Source organism: Calonectris borealis, chromosome 19 (assembly GCF_964195595.1).
Source record: "Calonectris borealis chromosome 19, bCalBor7.hap1.2, whole genome shotgun sequence".
Lineage (NCBI taxonomy): Eukaryota > Metazoa > Chordata > Aves > Procellariiformes > Procellariidae > Calonectris > Calonectris borealis.
This window is the reverse complement of record NC_134330.1, coordinates 8,155,283-8,173,937: the sequence shown is the minus strand read 5'-3', so window position 1 is coordinate 8,173,937 and position 18,655 is coordinate 8,155,283. Positions and strand designations below refer to the sequence as shown.

The 18,655-nt window shown below is 57.9% G+C and overlaps 1 protein-coding gene across 1 annotated transcript; it reads left to right on the top strand.

Annotated features, from left to right (window-relative positions):
• Positions 1-280: 280 nt before the first annotated feature.
• Positions 281-17,993, top strand: SH2B2 (SH2B adaptor protein 2). Its single transcript, XM_075169132.1, has 9 exons — positions 281-385; positions 1,917-2,804; positions 6,296-6,397; positions 10,380-10,471; positions 12,609-12,703; positions 13,255-13,437; positions 13,561-13,754; positions 14,534-14,705; positions 15,190-17,993. The coding sequence occupies exons 1-9, from the start codon at positions 281-283 to the stop codon at positions 15,501-15,503; spliced, it is 2,145 nt and encodes a 714-aa protein (XP_075025233.1). The 3' UTR covers positions 15,504-17,993.
• Positions 17,994-18,655: the final 662 nt, after the last annotated feature.

The window sequence follows — 18,655 nt, the reverse complement described above, 5'->3', positions numbered from 1 at the left end:
CGAAGGTGGAAGATGCCACGTGTGTGGGGCAGACATGCTGCCGAGGGGAAAGCTGCATGGTCCTTACGAGCCAGCGGAGAAGCCAAGCTCCCCTGGTTCTGGCTCTCAAGCAAATCGGGGTTTCTCTTTCCATCGAGGCCTTTTGTTGCCTGTGAGAGTTTCTCCCTGTTTGAGGGGGTTTGAGAGCCGCTTCCAGGGGCGGAGGTGCTCCCGGAGAGCTCCGATGTTTCTTGCTGGCGAGCCAGGCAACGTCTCGTCTCCATAGGGATGTGTTGGGGAAATGGCAACCGGCTCCTGGCCGCTGCTCCAGATCATAGCTTTTGGGGCTCGGTCCTGCCTGCGGCCTGGTGACCGATGTGGTCAGGGTCTGGAGGATGAGGAGCGGGTGAGCCCAGTCCCCGATGCCCGCCCCAATCCCGTGGCTTGTGCAGTTCATCCGAGTGGTAATTAATTACTGGCCACGTAAGCTGCTGGCAGGTTCCTGGGTGTGATTTATTAGCAGAAGTAATCCCTTGCCAGCAAAAAAGCTGCTCTGTGAATGGAGAAAGCAAAATCTGGGGGAAATGTCCCATCCTTCCAGAAGCCTGGCTGTCCCCAGGCATGGTCCCTGGCTGTCCCCAGGCATGGTCCCTGGCTGTCCCCAGGCATGGTCCCTGGCTGGAGCATGGCAGCCGCAGGCACCCCTGGGCTCTGTATTTGAGCCGGCTGAGGTGGATTAGCCGAACCGCTGCCCTCGGAGGGGAAAGAGGGCTGTCTGGACATACGGACCATGAGTCTGGGGACATGGGCTGAGCGGTGCCCCAGTTGCTCACTGGGGAAGGCTCGCCATCACCAGCAGGCACAAGCAGTCTCGGCACTGGGAGGTGATTTTTGAGATGGGATCGCTGCTGGGGTCTCCCCGCGGAGGTGGTTCAAGCTGCCCAAAGCTCGGTAGAGGTTTGGGAAGTGCAACGTAAGCCCAAAGCCGGGCATGCACATGTGCCCCTGCGAGTCCCGTGGCTGGGAGAGGGTCCAATGTGGAGATCGGGTGTGCGTGTCTCGTCTTCAGCTGCCTTCAGCTTCTGGTGGGCTCCTGGATCTGGCTTCTTTCATTCCCTTGTGCCCTACCTACTCGTTGGTGTCTGCGGAGGACCCGTCCCGGGGTTATCCATTACGCCACGGTGCCTGATGCTCGGTGGGGAGGACGAGGGGCAGGGACTGAGCTCCTGCACGGCTCCGGCAGCTCAGCTCGGTCTGACGGAGATGTGACCGGACAGGGAGGGCCGGGGGGACACGAGCAGTGCCTGCCCCAGGTGAGATGTCACCAAGGAGGGTTTGGTCTATAAAGCCTGGGAATTGTCGCGTTCGGTCCTTGCTAACCAAAGCAGCACTTCCATGTCTCTTCAAAAAAAGAAAAAAAACAAAACCAAAATTGATGTGACAAAGGATCAGGACAGAAATACGGATGGAGAAGGACCGGCTGCTGGGTGCGGAGGGGAGGGTGCTGAGGGCGCTGCCCTGTGCGCCCATGCGGGTCCCTCTGGGACGCCCGGTGCTGCCGCACCCCGTGGGAGAGCTGCTGCCGTGCCCAGGCAGAACACGCGGGCGAGAGAAATCCTGAAGGCGAATCCCCCTGGGCTCCTCCGGTTGGGGAGTCCTTAGCGGTTTTATGAGAAATCAATAATGCTTTTGCATGGTCATAATCGTAAAATAAGTACAATTTATGGCTGCTGCCGGGGCCAAGATTTTTTCCGGCGTACGAGGTGGAGAGGGAACGGAGCAAAACCACTTTCTCACGGCGTTTCTGGGGCTGCAAACCTGCTCCTACATCGTGGCGGGGGGAGACCCCCCCGTTTGCAGGGGGGCACGGCCACGCGGGGTGGGTTGGCTGCGTCCTCCTCCGTGCCCGCGCTGACGCTGTCCCCTTGTCCCCGCAGCCCGCCGGCAGGTGGAATGGGGCAGCCATGAACGGCGATGCCCTGTGCCAGGAGCCCTCCTCCCCGCTCCCCGACTGGAGGGAGTTCTGCGAGCTGCACGCCCAAGCGGCCGCCGTTGACTTCGCCCAGAAGTTCTGCCAGTTCCTGAAGGAGAACCCCCACTACGACACCCCCGGGGCAGAGACCTCCTTCTCCCACCATTTCGCCGCCAACTTCTTGGACATCTTCAGCCTGGAGGTCAGCCGGGTGTTCGTGTCCGACTCCCCCACCAAGTACAACATCGTGCCCTTCGTGGGGCTGCAGAACTGCCACGTCCCCTACGGGCGTGAGGTCACCCCGAGGAAGGAGGAGACGTCCACCGAGTCCCTGGACAGCATGGACACCCCCTTGGGTGCCGGACGGTACCTGAGCCCAGCGCAGCAGGCGCAGGCACGCAAGGTGTCCTCCTATGGCCAGTCCCGCAGCTCGGAGGACGTCTCCATCCACGCTGCCGCCAAGCCCAAGTTCAAGAAAGGCTTCTCCTTGAGGAACATGAGCTTGTGCGTGGTGGATGGTATGAAGGAGATGTGGCATCGCAAGTCCTCTCCGGAGCCGGGCGCCGAGGCTGCCCCGGGTGGCCGGAGAGCCGAGAGGGAGCCGTGGCCAGCTGGGGGCAAGGAGCCTGGCGACCCACGGGAGAAATGGACCCACAAGCTGCGCCTGTCCAAGGTGCCCTCCTCCAAGGTGGAGCTGGTGGACATCCAGAGGGAGGGAACGCTGCGCTACATGGTGGCCGACGACACGAACTGTGTGGGGAGCTCGCAGTGGCAGAAGTGCCGCCTCCTGCTCCGGAAAGCGGTGAAGGTGGAAGGAGAGAGGTTCCTCCTCGAGTTTTACGTCCCTCCGAAGGTAAGTCCTGGCTTTTCTCCGCTGTTGTTTTTCTGAGCGATTCAAGCAGCAGTTGGGCTTTGCTTGAGGTTTTGCTTATTTCCACTGCTGAGCTGGGATGAAATCCAGCTCTGGTCCAGAGCAGGGTTTGGTGCCGGGTGGCTGAGAAGCCAACGGAGGGGACAGCGTGGTTGAAACCCATCCAACCTGCAAGCCCCAATTGCTGCCGTTCCCCGGGGCATAGCCCCCTCCTTCCCCACAGCCCTTGGGAGAGATGCTGAAGCCTCTGCCTGGTCCTTTGGCCCCCAAATATCATCAATCTTGGTGGAAAACCTCATTCCCCCATCAAGATGTGGGGTGTCCAGGCTATCCAGAGGTTTTTTCTCTTCCCAACGTGTTGCAGAGAGGTGTCAGACCGGTGGCTCACGCAGCAGCAGTATGGCTGGGATTGCTGCCTGGGCTTTGTGCTTTAGATCTCAGAGGGTCGCTAGTCCACTTTCTGAAAGCAGGTTTTTTTTCCTTTTAAAAATAATAATTCATTTGGAATAATTTTGCATCTGCAAGGCCACCTCCAATGCAGCTTTTTGATGCTGGAGATAGAAGCCGCCGGTGTTGCCCTCCAGGGCTGGAGCACCACTGCCATGGATGGGTTTTGCAGCTCTCCTCCCAGCCAGCCCCAGCTACTTCCCCTCCTGGGCAGAGGAACACTGATGATGATGATGATGATGATGATTATTATTACCCACAATATCACTTTTCCTTGCCTGCATCTTTTCTTCTTCTCTAATTTCAATGAAAGCTTCACTGAAAGCTGAAGGAGGTTGTAGCGAGGTGGGTGTTGGTCTCTTCTCCCAAGTAACAAGCGATAGGACAAGAGGTTCAGTGCCTCAATTTGTGCCAGGGGAGCTTTAGACTGGACATTAGGAGAAATTTCTTCACTGAAAGAGTGGTCAGGCCTTGGACCAGGCTGCCCAGGGAAGTGGTTGAGTCACCACCCCTGGAGGTATTTAAAAGACGTGTGGATGAGCTGCTTAGGGACATGGTTTGGTGGTGGGCTTGGCAGTGCTGGGTTAACGGTTGGACTCGATGGTCTTAAAGGTCTTTTCCAACCTTAATGATTCTATGATTCAAAACCAGGAGCCAGTTTTCATTGCAGCTTGTCCTCGGCGCGTCCTCCCTCCCCTTCTCACACACATCCCCCCCGACACGCGATGCAGGGAGACGTTGTCCCTGTTTTCCTGGGGGAAGGGCTGAGCGGTGGAGCCGTTTGCTGAAGAAATGTGGATTATGAGACCTTCGGTCTCCTCCTCGCCGCGGGATCGCCTTTGCTCCTGGGCTGAGCGAAGGGATGCCTTGCGCTGCCGAACCCTGCGCTGTGCTAACGCCGTGATTGCGCCTTGGCTGTGCTGCGCGTTCTCCTCTCTGAAGAGCACAGGGCAAATAATAAGCTGTTCCCTGGGGCTTTACTAGCTGTATGCGCTGGTAATGAAATCTCAGGTTATTTAAATGCCTAGGGAAGAAAAATCTCATTTACTTCATCTTCTCCAAGACTTCCCTGCTTGCGTTTCAGTCCCTGGTAGCAAAGTTGGGCCAACACGAGCCATCGTGCCGGGCACGGACCTGGGGCTGCGGCTCTGCGGGTCTCGGTGTGCTCCGAACCCCCGGTAACCCTCGGTTTGGTAGAGGGATGGATTTGTACATTATACATGGGGACAGCAGGATAGTTCATATTTTTAAACAGCATTTTCTATTTTTCGGAGACCAAAATGAACCTTGGCGCTGTTGGTGTTAGTCCGTGCCTCTCGCCTCACCGTCCCCTCGCTCCTGATAAAATATAAAATAGGAGTTTAAACTCAAGTGCGTCTCTAGAGAGCGGCTCAGCACTGGTACGGATGGCGTGCATCGCTGGGAGCTGGCTCGGGGGGGGTCCTCAGCCCAGGGACCGCGCGAGACCCAGCTGGAAGGGAACCACCGCATCCACGGCGCGATGCTCGGAGGATTCGTGAACCCGGTGGGCGCGGGCTGCACGGAGCAGCGCTGGCGAGGCGGCTGCACCGAAGGGGCAATAAACGCAGGTTAAAATGGAACAACTGCTGCTCTTGAAACATTTAAGAGAGTGCTCGTAGAGGGATTTTTTTAGTGTATCTTGATTTGCCTCTAAAAATCAATTTTGAAATGATTTTATGGCAACTTTTATGAACGTTGTCTGCTCTCCTGTTATAATCACACCCTGCTTTGGTTTACATCCTTCTCCCCTCATCCCATCTTGCTTTCCATCTGGCAAATGATTCAGCTGTAAAAGCGGCACCAGCCTGGCACAGCTGGAGGAAAACGGCTTTTTGCTTCAGCAGCCCACAGGTTTGTTTTTGCGTAGGCCCTACAAAAACTATGGTCATGTCTTTAAATCTTTAAAGGGAGGAGCCCTCCTGGAGAAGACCCTTCTCTGGCTCACCGGTGAATTAACACCGTATTTTCTTTCCTTTCCAAGCAGCTGCCTCCTCCTTTCTGACCTTCTCCCGTGCAAACACCAAGAGGGAAAAATTCCCCAGGGCAGGGCTGAGCCCCGCACAGCCCGAGACGCACATCGAGGCAGTGCCGGGGCGCCGGGGCTGGCGGAAACAAAACGTCCTGGAGGGGAAAAAGCAGTTCCTGTTCTGTCTTGGAATTTTTTTTTTGTTTGTTTTTCCCCCCCAAAAATGGGAACTGAACCCATTGTTGGTAACCTGCAGCCCAGCACTCATCGCCGGCCTCGTCCCACCCCGTGCACCCAAGGCATCCGGCGCAGGTTTCGGCAACTAAATCGCATCTCTGCTTCCCGCAGCCGCGATGCTCCGAATCCCGGAGCCCCAGGAGGGACCGGCCCCGGGGAGCAGCTCCGCGGGCTCCTTTGGGGATTTGTTAGATTCAAAACCAGTATCTGGGGAGTTTGTTGCTCAGCAGAGACTTCAAGTGGGAGGCACCGGGTCCTACCTCCCCATCGAGGCTCCGGCAGGTGCCGGGGGCTCTGGGGGAAATTCATTTTTCTTTATTTTAATGTAATTAAAATTCCCTGCATGGCTAAGGCTGCTGCGTCGTAGCTTCTCAGATGAAATGCCGCTCCTGCGCTGGATAAACGGGGCGTCTTCCTGGGCTGCTTTCGGCATAGGAACCGTCCCCCGTCAGATAGCACATCTCCATCAGGAGAGGGTTTATGAAGGAGGGAAATAAGTGGTCTTGGCAGAGCTGGAATATCAGCCTGTGCTGGAGCAAGGAAGAGGTTTGGCAGTTAAATGCACTAACCTCCCTATCTTCCACTGGGCCTCCTCTTGGTTAATTAAAAGAGCTTGGAGTTATCAGGCACATGAGGGAAATCAATGCTTTTTTTTTCCCACCCCCGCCCCCATGCAGGCTGAGCCGCGATCTTGCCTCTCCGAGAGCCCCGCTGCGTCGTCCCCTGGGAGAATTTGATTCAATTGAGCGACTTTTTTTTTATTTATCGATTTCTTTTAATAATTTTTTTTTTTTTTCCCCAGGCTTCCAAACCCAAGGTGAGCATCCCGCTGTCAGCCATCATCGAGGTCCGCACCACCATGCCGTTGGAGATGCCCGACAAAGACAACACCTTCGTCCTAAAGGTGAGAGCAGGGCGGCAGCGGTGTGTATCCCGACGGGGACCCCATGTACGCCCGCATCCAGCCCCCGCTGCAGGGGTGCTCAGCTCCCAAGGGGATCGTTGCCTTGGTTTTTGGAGCTGAGATGCCAACAGCATTAACGCTCCCCGTGGGATCCCTGCCTCCCCTCCCCGCGTTGTGCCCCCTCCTACAAAATGATGCAACCTCCACCTGATGCCTGGGTATTTTTGGGATCGAGCTGTTTGCCTGGCTTTCACCATGGGGTTTTGCTTCTCCATGTCACCAGGAGACGGGTTAAATTAGTGTCCAGAGACAACCTGCAAGGGGAAACGCTCTTTGGTGCGGCTGCCCCTGGTTTTGTGACGGCCGCTGCCCCGGATCAGTGGCACGTGGTGGCCATTTCATTGACACGGGGTGATGGGAACGGCTGTGCGGGGCCAACCTGGGGATCAACCACCCCACGCAAGTCTGGGGGCATGAGCAGAGAGTGAAAGTCTCTCTCTTCAGAAAGAGTTTTCCATATCATGCAATTAATTAGCTTAATGCTCCCTCCTGCTCTGCTGAAAGGCAGCAGCCTGTCACGGCAGGTCGGGGCTGAATTTCGCAGGGTCCCGGCTCGGGGCGCGACGTGCCGCCGTGATGATGGACGTGTTGTTGGAGATGGCGTTTCTCTCCAGCTAATGAGGCTGTGCCTCCTCGCTCGTGCTAATGGGCTCCTGCTCTCCATCAGAGCTGTTGGATGTGCCCGGCTGGGAGGTAGCACATGTATGTGGGGGAGGAGCAGCGTTTTGAGGATTTCTGTGTCCTACCTCTGCTAAAAAACCCACCTCTCTCCCTGATGCTTCTCCCTAAAAGCGTGTGGCAAAGGCAGAGCAGAGGCCAAGCTTCCCGGCTGAATGAACCTGCTTAAAAGCTTAGAAAACTGAAAGCAGAGAAGGGGAAAAAACTGAACCTGGCTTTGTGAAAGCCCCCGCGCCTGGTAGCCCATCTGGCCCCAGCACATGTTCCTGCGGGAAATCACTCTCCACCAAACCCGGCTCCTTGTAAAGGTCCTGCACCTTCTACTGGCAGCCTCCTCCAGCCCATCCTCCCTGCCCCAAGGGCTTCTTGCTCTTCAACCTCAGCCTCTGCTGCGGCCAGTGTCCACCATGGCCATGGAGGCTAATTCAGCTGTTGTCTTCTCTGCCTCAAAGACCAACCTCTTGTGTCGTCTTCTCTCCAGCCTGACCAGCCCAAGTCCTCCCCACTTTCCTTGCGGGCTCTGGAGGGAGCGTGCCCCAAAGCTTACGTGGTGCCATGGCCAGGAGCGGATGGGAAGGATCGCTTCTCCTTTGATGGCTTCTCCTTTCTTCTTCCTCTTTACCCAGCCCAAGTTGATCCAGTTGCTTTCTTCGTACCCTGATGACGATGTTGACTCCTACGCAGCTTGTGGGCTGATGTAACCCCTCTGGTTACACCCCGCTGGTGTAACTCTGCTTTTTGCAGAACCGCTCCGGAGTCATGGTTCCCCAGCCCAGACACCCACGGCGATCGGTGTGAGCCCAGAGCTCACCCACGTCCTTGAGCTGGGGGCTGGATTGGGCTTTTTCTTCCACAGAGCATTTCTCAGCTTCAACAAGTTCATTTGAATTCTTGTCTCATCCTCCAACACACTTGCAACGCGGTGTCATCCGTGAATTGATTAGGCATCTTCTCTTTGCTTTTGTCCTAATCATTACTGAAAAGGACAGAAGGAGAGAGTCCTTGATGTGAAGGAGCTTCTGAGCATATCCCTCAGCTTTGATCGTTAGCCATCAATAACCCATTAACCATCGATAACTGCTCTTGGAATATGGCTCATCAGCTACTTGTGATCCTGTTTTCTAGATCCCCTTACAAGTCTCATCTCAACCGTGTCTTGCTACCTGGCCTTGCTGGAGTGTCACATCTGTGTCCAAAGCGTGGCCAACGCCAAGGATGTGACACTGCTTCTCCCGTCCCTGGGGCTGTCAGGAGCAAGTACAGATGGGTTTGACAGGGTTGGTCGTGGTGGGTCCCTGCTGGGGGGATTCAGCGCCCGGGGTGCTTCCTGGGTGCCTGGGGAGGGTTGGCTTCTCTGGCTGCTGGAGGAGGGCTCTGGGCTTGCCCTCTTCCCACCTTCTGGAGCCAGACGTGGCTCTCCACCCCCACCGCTAACAGCTCTGTGGCTGCTTCAGCCATTTCTTTCATTACCCTGGGGAACGCTCCAAACCCCGCTGCTCTGAAAATGCCTGATTGACCAGGTACCCTCCTGCTCCTGCCCCGTTCTGGCCAGGGCGCTTACCCTGCCGCGGGGTGAATTGATTGAGATCGATCCTTGAGTGAGAGGCAGCGAACGAGGCGTTGAGCCATCGGCTCGCTCCCCGTCTCCTGCTGCTCCTCTCCTGCCGCCCCGGCTGTCGGCCCAGGATGCTTTTTCCCAACATTCCCAGTCCTTCTTGCTGGGACATCTTCTGGCTGCTCTTTTGCATTCCCCCTTTGCTGGCTGGATTCGCAAAGGGGGTGAAGAACCCCTCGATGTCGGGGTACGGATTAGGGGGGTAAGAAAGGGAGCTGGGTGCTGTGGTTTCCCCGCTGCCTTCCCACGTACAGGGTTGACGTCGAGCCTGATCTCAACCTTCGCACGCCACACGCCGCGCTCTGGCAGGTTATGATGGGTGGAAAAGCCCCTGCCTTGTTCAGGGAGGCCGCGCTGGAATAGTTTCTGCCAAATTGCCTAAAAATTAGCAGGCAGCATGTCCCCACCGCCCATCGGACACCAAGCACATGCATTTTTTTTTTTTTTTTCCCTCCATTGCACAAGCAGGCACTTGCAAAATACCCAAGCCCTGCACGTGCTTCGCTTGCTGTCATGCTCCGCATGAGAGAGCAGCCCCGTCTCCCACGCCGGCTTCATGCATTGCTCTCAGAAAGCCGGAGAGGCTCCTTTGCTCTGGTTAAACAAAACGGGGTGGGGAGGGGGGATCTTTGCTGCTCCCCTTCACCTCTGCTCAGGGCACGGCCCCGGGCTGCAGCGGGGGAGCGGATTGCTGCTCGGCCCCAGCCCAGGCGCTGGCCACTGCTCCGTGCGCGCCTTGCTTATTTTCAGGCCAGTGATTCAGTTGTTTGTGATTAATTTAATTTGCTAGGAGGTTGTCTCAGCTGGCAACACGATACCCTCCCCGAGTCGGGGCCGCCTCGCCAGCTTGGGAACGCGATGTGTGAGGGATCCGGGAGGGATGCGGGGAAACCTGCCAGAGGCACGCAGCATCGCATGGGGTGGCTTCTGAGTCCCTCTGCCCCGCTGCTGATGTGGGGATTTTCTGGGTCCTCCCTGGCCCCAGAAAGGCCCGGCTCCTTTGGGCTTGCAATTTTGGAAGCTCTTTTGCATCCTGATTTTTATTTTTTTTTTTTTTCCTGTTAAAGTAAGGTTTCTCTCCCACCCTGTTGCAATTAGAAATCAGAAGCCTCATGGACCAGCAGGCAGCAAAGATAACAGAGGAGAGGTTTTAAACTCCTGGGTTTAGGGGTCTGGCAGGATTTTGGGGCAGTGAGAGGGCAGCATGGCTTCTGCTCTACCTGTGCAGAGCTAGTTTTTGGGGGACACTGAGGCACCCCAGAAGCGAGGGATGCTGTCTGTGCTGGTGCGTGGTGCCGTGCACCCCCGATGCCGCCGGCCAGGTGTGGTTTTGCCACGGAGGCTGTAAAAACTTTGTGATACATTCGCTGATAAAGGTGGGGTGGGGGTTTTCCTCCGAGCCCTGGCTTTGGTCAGGGGTCACGCTCGGACACACCAAAGCATCTCTGTGGGTCACCCCTCGGCACCCCTTTGCTGGGAGCACTTAACCCCCCCTGTTCAAGCAAGGTGCTATTTAATAGCAGCAGGTGAATGGGGGGGGGGGGGGCAGCTGGGTTATGGGGTGTGCTTTGCCCCGGGAGGGTGGTGGGACCCCGGCCGCAGCCTGACGCTGTCCCGCATTGCCTGCAGGTGGAGAACGGGGCCGAGTACATCCTGGAGACCATCGACTCCCTGCAGAAGCACTCCTGGGTGGCAGATATCCAGGACTGCATCGATCCTGGGTAAGGCTGCCTGGAGGAGGGTGCTGTGCGGGGGCCGTGCCCTCGAGCACGGGTTATTACCTCTGATGCAATTTTTTTGCTCCGTGGGTTGTTACAGAAAGTCCCTGACTCACACCAGCAGAAGTCGGGAGTTAGCAGCCTGTGTGTGCCAGAGGTGCAGCCTCGCAGAGCACCAGCCGCTTGCTCGCCCTTTCCTGCTCCCTGGCGCCTCGGCCAGGCGGAGGCAGGTGACCTGGGAACGTAGCCCTCAACACGAGAAGCTCCTAACACCCACCCTCTGAAGCTTTTATATGATATTTGAGCTATTTTCTATGCTTTTTTCCAGTCCAGCATCTAGGGTATATTTAAGATTCTGCTGGCTCTATCGATTTATTTATGTTTCTATCACCGTGGTATTAATGCTGTCACTGGAGTCGCACCGACTCTGCCAAAACTTCTCATCTGCTTTTTCATCGGCCCATGCATTGGGTTACGCCGCAGGGAGGTTCGCGTGCCCGGCGCTGCTGCCTTCCAGCTGGCTCAGACGGGCCCAGTCCCGGGGAGGCAGGATCAGGCGCTCCCCAGGCTCCGGGGAAACCCCGGCGCTGCCCTTCTTGGCACAATTTTGGAAAAACAAGATGCCCAAGCTTGCAGAGGTGAAAACCTCGAGCAAACCTGGAACAGGAGCTTGGGGAGGCTCCAGCTGCTGCCGGGCTGCCTTTGCCCCCTTCTGCCAGAGAGATGCAGTTCGGGGGCTGCAGGGCTGGTCACGGCGGAGGCTGCATGTCGCAGGGAGGATACGCTAATGGACTCCAGATCTGTGCTCCTTCAGCTCCTTTTGCTGCTTTTTGAAATATATAATTCAAGAAGCGATGCTGAGGCTGGGCTGCTGACGGAGGTGAGGCTGGAAAACACATCCCTTTTTCTCGCAGTGCGTGTTTCGGTGCCGATTTTCCAGCCGAAGCTGAGCGCTGCGGCCATGCTCGCCTCGAGCCGCTGCAGAAGCCACCGGCAGCCCTGCGCCAGCCCCTCGCTCTGCCGCCAGCAGCCTCCCAGCCTTTTATATTTGCTTAGCACCCAGCGCAGTCCCGCTTTGGTCTCCGGACGTGACTGTAAAGCAAATAATAATGAACTCCAGAGCAAATAACAATGAGCTGTTTAATACAGCGACACACACGCTCGGTGCCAAGAACGAATTTTCAATCAGCTCCTGATGCTTTTGCCAAGGGCTGCACGCTGGAGCCGTTGCGTGAGCGCCCGTCGACGGCTTTTCTGCAAAGCGCCGTTGGTTTTGGTTTCCTTCCTCCCTTCTTGTTTTTAACCGGCTGCAGCTGAATGACTCCCAATGGCTGATTCACTTACTGGCCACTAAATAATTCAGCAGCTCCCTCGTGAGCTGTTACTGCTAACGCAGCCGCTTCCTCGCTGCCTGTGCCCACGTGGCCGCTGTTAAGCAAGAGTAGCCAAGTGCCGCGGGCAGCTCCGGCAGCACCGGGCTCTTGCCGGCGGCCAGGATAAAAATAGGCTGTGGAGCAAGTGGGGGGGCTTGCGCAAGAAGGGTGCTGAAGTGCATGGGCAGGGGTCGGGCAGCAGGGATGCTCTGCATGGGGGCTGCACTGCTGCGGCCCCCACCTTGCTCTGCTCCCGCTTGCTGTCTCGCTCTGGGCCTCCCGGCTTGGTTTTTTGGTGTCTTTTGGGGACGTGGGTTGGTAATTCCCTTCGTGGAGGGTGAAAGCGAAAGCACCCTTGGGTGGAAGTTGGTGGTGGGAGTGTGCGTGCATCTATGTATGTCTTGCAAAGCGCTGAAAGTCAAGGGGACAGATTTCCATCCAAACCAACAAGGTTGCGGCAAAATACTGCAGCTAGGACCAGCTGGTGTGACCCACATAGGGTTTAATCCCCCCCTCACACCGGTATCTCACCCCCAAAAGGCCACGTTGTTGTGCCAGCCGCTCTGCCTCTCGATGCTGCGGCCGCTTCTGTCCGTGGCAGCCCCTCCGGGAGGAAGCGAGGAGCATCGGGCTGCGCTCCCGGATCACAGCTGGAATTTCGTTTGGTCAAGAGTCCCCGTCGCGTGCCCGTGAGCAGAGGTGTCCTGCGTGCATCCCTGCAGCGTGGCGGCAGGCGTGTGACTGTCTGCTCTGTGCTCTCCCCCCAGGGACAGCGGGGACGACATCGAGCTGGCGTCCTGCGCGCAGGGAGCCTGTCTGCCGGGCAGGGCGTCCTCCTGCAGCTGCGAGTTCCTGGCTGATGGTAAGGACCTACGTCTGGGAAGAACACCCGCCGGGGAGGGTGGGTGTCTCCGGGTGCCAGCTCTGGTTTGGGTGGGGGCCAGATCCTGCCAGCGATAAAGTGAAGGAGCCTGAAGCAGGTGCTGTGGGGATGGATCTTCTATCACCTTCCTGTTCTTCATGCTAGCCCCCACCCTGGGGCGGTGGCCCACCCCATTTAAGACATCAACGTTGCCCCTGTACATCCTGGTACGTGTTGAAAATCTAGTCCCCGTCTGCAGGCACTGGGGTCTCCGGGTCCCAGCGAGCAGCCTCCACCTGCACAGCCCTACCCTGTCTCCGTGCCCAACCAAGACACATCCATGTCCCTCATCCCGGTCGCACTGGGGGAAGGAAACCCAGTCCAGGCTGAAAGGGAGTCCCCTGAGCTGCAGCCAGAGCCATAACCTAGCCCTGAGATGTCTCCGAGAGCCCAGGGTGCTCCAGCGCAGTGGCCTTTGGAGCAGGACAGCCCCCCAGCCTTGTCCAGTGATGCCAAGCCATGAGCCCATCCCTCTACAAATTCCCTTCCAGATGTGCCCAGGCTGCCGGACAGATGTGCCCTGCCCGGCGCTCACAACACCACCATGGCCACCGCCGTCCCCACGCCCCACGGCCGCGGCAGGGACTCCCTGGGGGAGCTCCTCACCCACGTCCCACTGGAGAGCTTCCTGCAGACGCTGGAGTCCTCCCCTGCAGCCGGCGGGCATCTCGCAGGTACCGGGATGCAGGATGCGGCCCCAGCACCTCACTGTTGGGGGTGCACGGAGGGAGAGGAGGAAGGGGTGGGAGAGGGCGATGTCCGGGTGCTCCCTAAAAGCCTGCTGTCCCTGCGGCCAGGGGAGGACAGCGAGGTGGAGGCGGAGATCAACCTCTCCGACTTCCCCTGGTTCCACGGGACTCTCTCGCGGATCAAGGCGGCTCAGCTGGTGCTCTTCGGGGGTGCCCGGAGCCACGGCTTGTTCGTCATCCGGCAGAGCGAAACGCGGCCGGGCGAGTACGTGCTGACCTTCAACTTCCAGGGGAAAGCGAAGGTGGGTGTCCTCTGCTTCTCCCTGAATATTCGTGCCAGCCCTGCACAGCACCCCGGGCTCCTTCCCACCCTGCTGGGGCTCTGCGAGCAAGCGGGTGCCATACAGTGACCCCAAACATGGCAGCTCTGCGGGGAGCTGCACCCCAGCAAGGCATCCCTCGGGACCACCTACATTGTCCCCGCTCTGCACCCTGCCCAGCCCCATCAGCGCTTTCCCAGCTGGATCAGTGCCTGCGGGCATAAGGTTAAATACCCCACAGGAGCCCAGCGTAGCCTGGCACATCATCCCCTGCCCTCTTCTTGTCCGCTCCGTGTCCTGAAGCACACGGATGCGCTATAAAAAACCAACCCACGTGTAGTTTTCTGCTAGGTCCCTTTTCTATCAGAGGGCACACGCTGCGAGGGGTTGAGATAAAACTGCCTGGTCTTGTCACCTCTCCTGCAAGAAGTAATTCAGGGGGCTGTGGGCTTTCCTAGGCTGTCTGTGTTACCAGGATTGGAGCCGCAGCCCCCCCGGCTGCACCCAGCCACCCTTCTCTGGCTGCTTCTGTACCGTGTTCATCACCAGGAGGGGACAAACTTCTCCCGGGGCTGCAGCGAGTGGGGTTTTGCAAGAAACACCCTGCAGCAGGAGACTCTCCTGGCCAGGCAGGGAAAAAAGAAGTCGTATGTTACGAGCAAACCTCCCTTAGCTGGTGGAGGTGGCTCCTTCTGCTGATTTCAAGGGTGAATCTCACCCTTGCAATCCCCAGCTCACCCGCTGGCCCCCTGCACTTGCAGCACCTCCGCCTGTCGCTGAACGAGAGCGGGCAGTGCCATGTGCAGCACCTCTGGTTCCAGACCATCTTCGACATGCTGCGCCATTTCCACACGCACCCCATCCCCCTCGAGTCGGGTGGCGCGGCAGACATCACCCTCCGCAGCTACGTCGTGGCCCAGAGCCCGCTGCCCGGTAGGTGCCGGGGCTGGGTGGGGGGCACGGTGGCATGTGGAGGGCTGGGTTCGTGTTAGGGCCGGGATCTCGTGTGGACCCAAAAGGGACTGATCCCTGGGATTCCTCCACCACCTCCTCCCTAAAGCTGTGCCCGTGTCGGTGCGTGTGGCTCTGGAGATGCCCCAAGTGGGCGTTATCCCATTGAAGGCGGGCAGGGAGGACCACGCAGCAGCAGGGCTGTGCTGGGGTGACCCATGTGTCCCCGGCTGTGGGTGTCAGTCCCCTGGCTTGAGCAGGAGAGGAGCAGAGGGGTCTGCAGGGCTCGGCGGAGCATCCCACTATGCTGGGAGAGGGTGGGCAAGGAGGGTTGGGGAAGGACAGGGTCAAGGATGGAGAGAGTGAGCAAGGGAGAGGGTGGGTGTGGAAAGGTGTGGAGGTGAGGAGAGGAGGGGCTGAGCCCCCAGGCAGCATTGGAGGGGTCAAGCTCCTGTCTTCCTTGCAGACGCCGGCCCCCCACCAGCTCTCGTGTCGCAGCCGCCGGGCTGCCGGGTCGACCTGCCACCCCCGCACTACTTCTGCAGCACAGCACCCGCCGGCCCACCGGCCCCGCCACCTGCCGAGGGGGTGGCCGTGGCCCCCGCTGTCACCATCCCTGCACCCTACCACCGCCTGGAGGGTGCCCTAGGTCCCCGGAGCCGCAGCGACAGTGCTGAGCGCCGGCCGGAGCCGCCCGCCGCCAGTGCCGAGGACTACCACGAGGCTGATGGTGCCCGGAGCCGGACCCGGGCGGTGGAAAACCAATACTCCTTCTACTGAGCCCCCCATGCCTGGGGGCTGGATGGCGGGGGGATGCGGGGCACCCGTGCCCCTCACTGCTGCACCAGCCTCACCGCCTCCTCCTGCCACCACCAGCAGCCTAGCGGGGATGTTCTTCTTGCTCCCTGCCACTTTTGGGAGCTGTGTGAGCGGCGGGCGATGTCCCGGCTGGACCTGGCGCCAGCCCTGAGGTTGGGGCAGCGCTGGGGGTTTAGGAGGCTGAAAGCGTCAGTGCCATTTCGGAGCTTGCAGCCTCTTCCCTTTCCCTCTGGACCAAGAGCTCTCCTGGGGCTGAGCCGGGCTCCCTGCATCTCCTCCCTCGGGAAGCCCCTCCTGGGATGGCAACACGAAGCTGTGATGGGCTCCTTCCTCCAGCCAAAGCACCTCGGCACGTCCCCTCTGGGGTGACAGCCCAGCGTGGCCAACATCCCTTCTGGCACCATTGCCCCGCAAACCAGCTGCCGAGGGGCTCTGGCATTTCGGGGTGATGGTGGGAGTGGCAGATCCTCATGCAGAGGCTTTTCTCGCACACGCAGGTCCACGCGCCCGAGAGGGCACGTCTGCAGAGGCGTGAGGGTTTATCCAGGCTTTCAGGCTCCCTCTGGGGCACGTGTTTCCCACCCTCTGCCAGGAGAAGGTTTTTTCCAAAGCTTGATGCATCGCATTTGAGGAAGGTTTTTCCTGCTTTCCTGCCATTTCTGTTCCTTTGTCCTTTCTCTCCTTGCTGTACCTGCGGAGAGTCCCTGGATAACCTCTTTCTTCCTCCATCTCTTCCTTGCTTTTTTAAAACCTAAGCTCTCCGCAAGGGCATCAGCTCAGCCTTCTGCCTTCTCTCTACCGCAGCTAGGCGCTGTTTTCCATTGCTCAAGGCAAACCTTGAAAAATATGACAACACCCCCGCTTTGCATCAGTCGTTAGTCATTCGGGATGGCTTGGGGGGGTCCGGCAGAGGCCAGGGGCTGTGTCCGGAGGTGAGGGGCAGCCTCACCCTGCAGGTTCTCGGCTGGGCTCCCGGGAAGGAAAACACTACACATCTTCAGTAGATGCTATTGAAGGTTATTTTTTTTTTTCTTAGAGAAATAGAAATGCCGAGGAAGAGTAAAAGGAATGGGGCTGCTGCCAGGTGGGTGGACAGCTAGCCGACACGGAGCGGCCAGGCCAGGCTGACTGCAGCGACAGGCAGGATTGCCCTCGCCGATGGCTGAAGTCCCTCCCCGGCAGATGTAAAACCTTGCCAGCGACAGTTGTAGCAGCACTGCTGCCGGGAAGGACCAAGCACTGCAGTGGTCACCACTTCTCGGTGGCATTCTGATAGTGCAGCCACATGCATCTATAGCAGAAAAAGTAGGTCCCCTGGTAGAGGTGAGCCCTCGAAGAGCGTAGAGCCCGCTGCTGGCCCGCTGTGGCCAGCAATGCACTATGTTGGTGATGCGTTTCCTACAGGTCACTGAAGCCCTTAGGGTGGTTTTACAGGCCAGGCTGCTTACCAGGGTTATGTGCCTCGTGTGGGGTGGGAGACCCTCCGAAAGCGCAGCTTTGCTTGCAGACAAAGTGCTTGTTTGCCTCGCGCAGTTTGTCTCCCCCATCACCAGGACTCCTGGCTCCTCGTGTTGCTGCCAGGCCTGGGTGGCAGTGCTAGCAGGACCTGAGCGAGGTGGCTTTGAAGTCTCTGGTAGGTGTCCAGGTAGGGCAGACCCCACCGTACCCAGCTAGAAGTTACCACTTAGTGCAAAGAGAGGTATGAGCCAAGCCACAACCTAGCACAAAAGCCCTTGAATGTGCCTGGAGTCTTGGGTTGGGTCAAATTTTTTTTTTTTTGGGTGCCTTCTTTCCTGAGCTATCAAAGCATGTCCTCAGCGCTGGAGTCGCTTGTCTCTCCCACTTCAAGAGGGCAGGGAAGGTGTCTCCAAGGCTCCTTGCCTCCTCCTGCGATGTGAAAGCTGCCTTTCTGGCCCGTGGGTGCGTGAGACAAGGGCTGGTGGATCTCATTCCTGCAGCAAATGCCACCTTCTCCCCAAACGCGTGGCCCTTCAGAGGGCAGCGGGAGCAGTTTGCGTTGGCGGGGGTATTTCTCCTTCCTCAGCACAGCTAAAACCCAGCTCAGAGGAGCCCATGCAGCGGGGAGAGGCCAGATGCTCTTGGGTGATGGGTTTAACATGGACCTGCTTCCTTCACAGCACGGTGAATGCGGGGAGACCTCCTGATGTGGCACAGACATCGTCACTCTTGTTCTTCACTGAGGTCCCAACGGGCCAGGTGGTTGTGGATGGGAGCACTGCCTTACAGACCTTCAAATGTTGGCTGATTTTTCACCTTCTGTGTCACAGGATAGGAAAAGGAGGGGGGAGCAATGGTCTGCAAGCAAAAATGTTAATTTGTAAATAGGGAAGAGTCTGGAAGAGTTTACTGTTCTGTAGAATAAATTAATTTTATTTAAAAAAAAAAAGGGGACTTGTTAAACAAATGGAGAACTCGAGTTCCTGTTTTAAAATAAAATCACTTGCAGAAAGGATAGCATATGAGCATGAGCTTGGGGCTTTGCTGGATTTGCTATGTGAAAAAAGAGAGAGAGGGAGGATGCTGTCATGTTGCATGTGTGTAGACCTCATCGATACCTCGAGGCAGCTGGGGCTGGGCTCAGACCGCCTCTGCCCAACGGAGCTGGTCTAGTGCACCGAGGATGGAGGAGAGGGGTATTTTTCACACGGTTGAGCAGAGGGAGGTGGAGGACGGGTCCAGGCTGTGCAGGGCAGGGTTTCCTCTCCTCCCAGTCTGTTATTTTCTTTGTCTGGTTAGTCACTGGTGCAAGTCGGAACGCCTCCATCCCTGAAGCAGCGCAGATAATAGTGAATTAGCAGCCCCGGGGAGTGAAGATGTACCTCCCTTGCCAAAGGCCTGTGCTAGCATCTCCTAGCAGCTGAGTTCCCTGTAGCGTGTCATTCCCCCCTCCTATGCCTGCATCTCTCCTGGGAGGCAGTGCCTCGCACGCCGCCGTTGTATGTCTTTCTAGTGTGCTCTCTGCTGAGGATCCCCCGGGAAAACCGGTACGTTGTCCCAGACTGTACTGTCACAGCTAAGCAGCGTGACAGACACGGCTTCCAGACGCAGCTAACACATGGCTTTTGGGGGGGTGGAGGGAGCTGCTCAGCTCT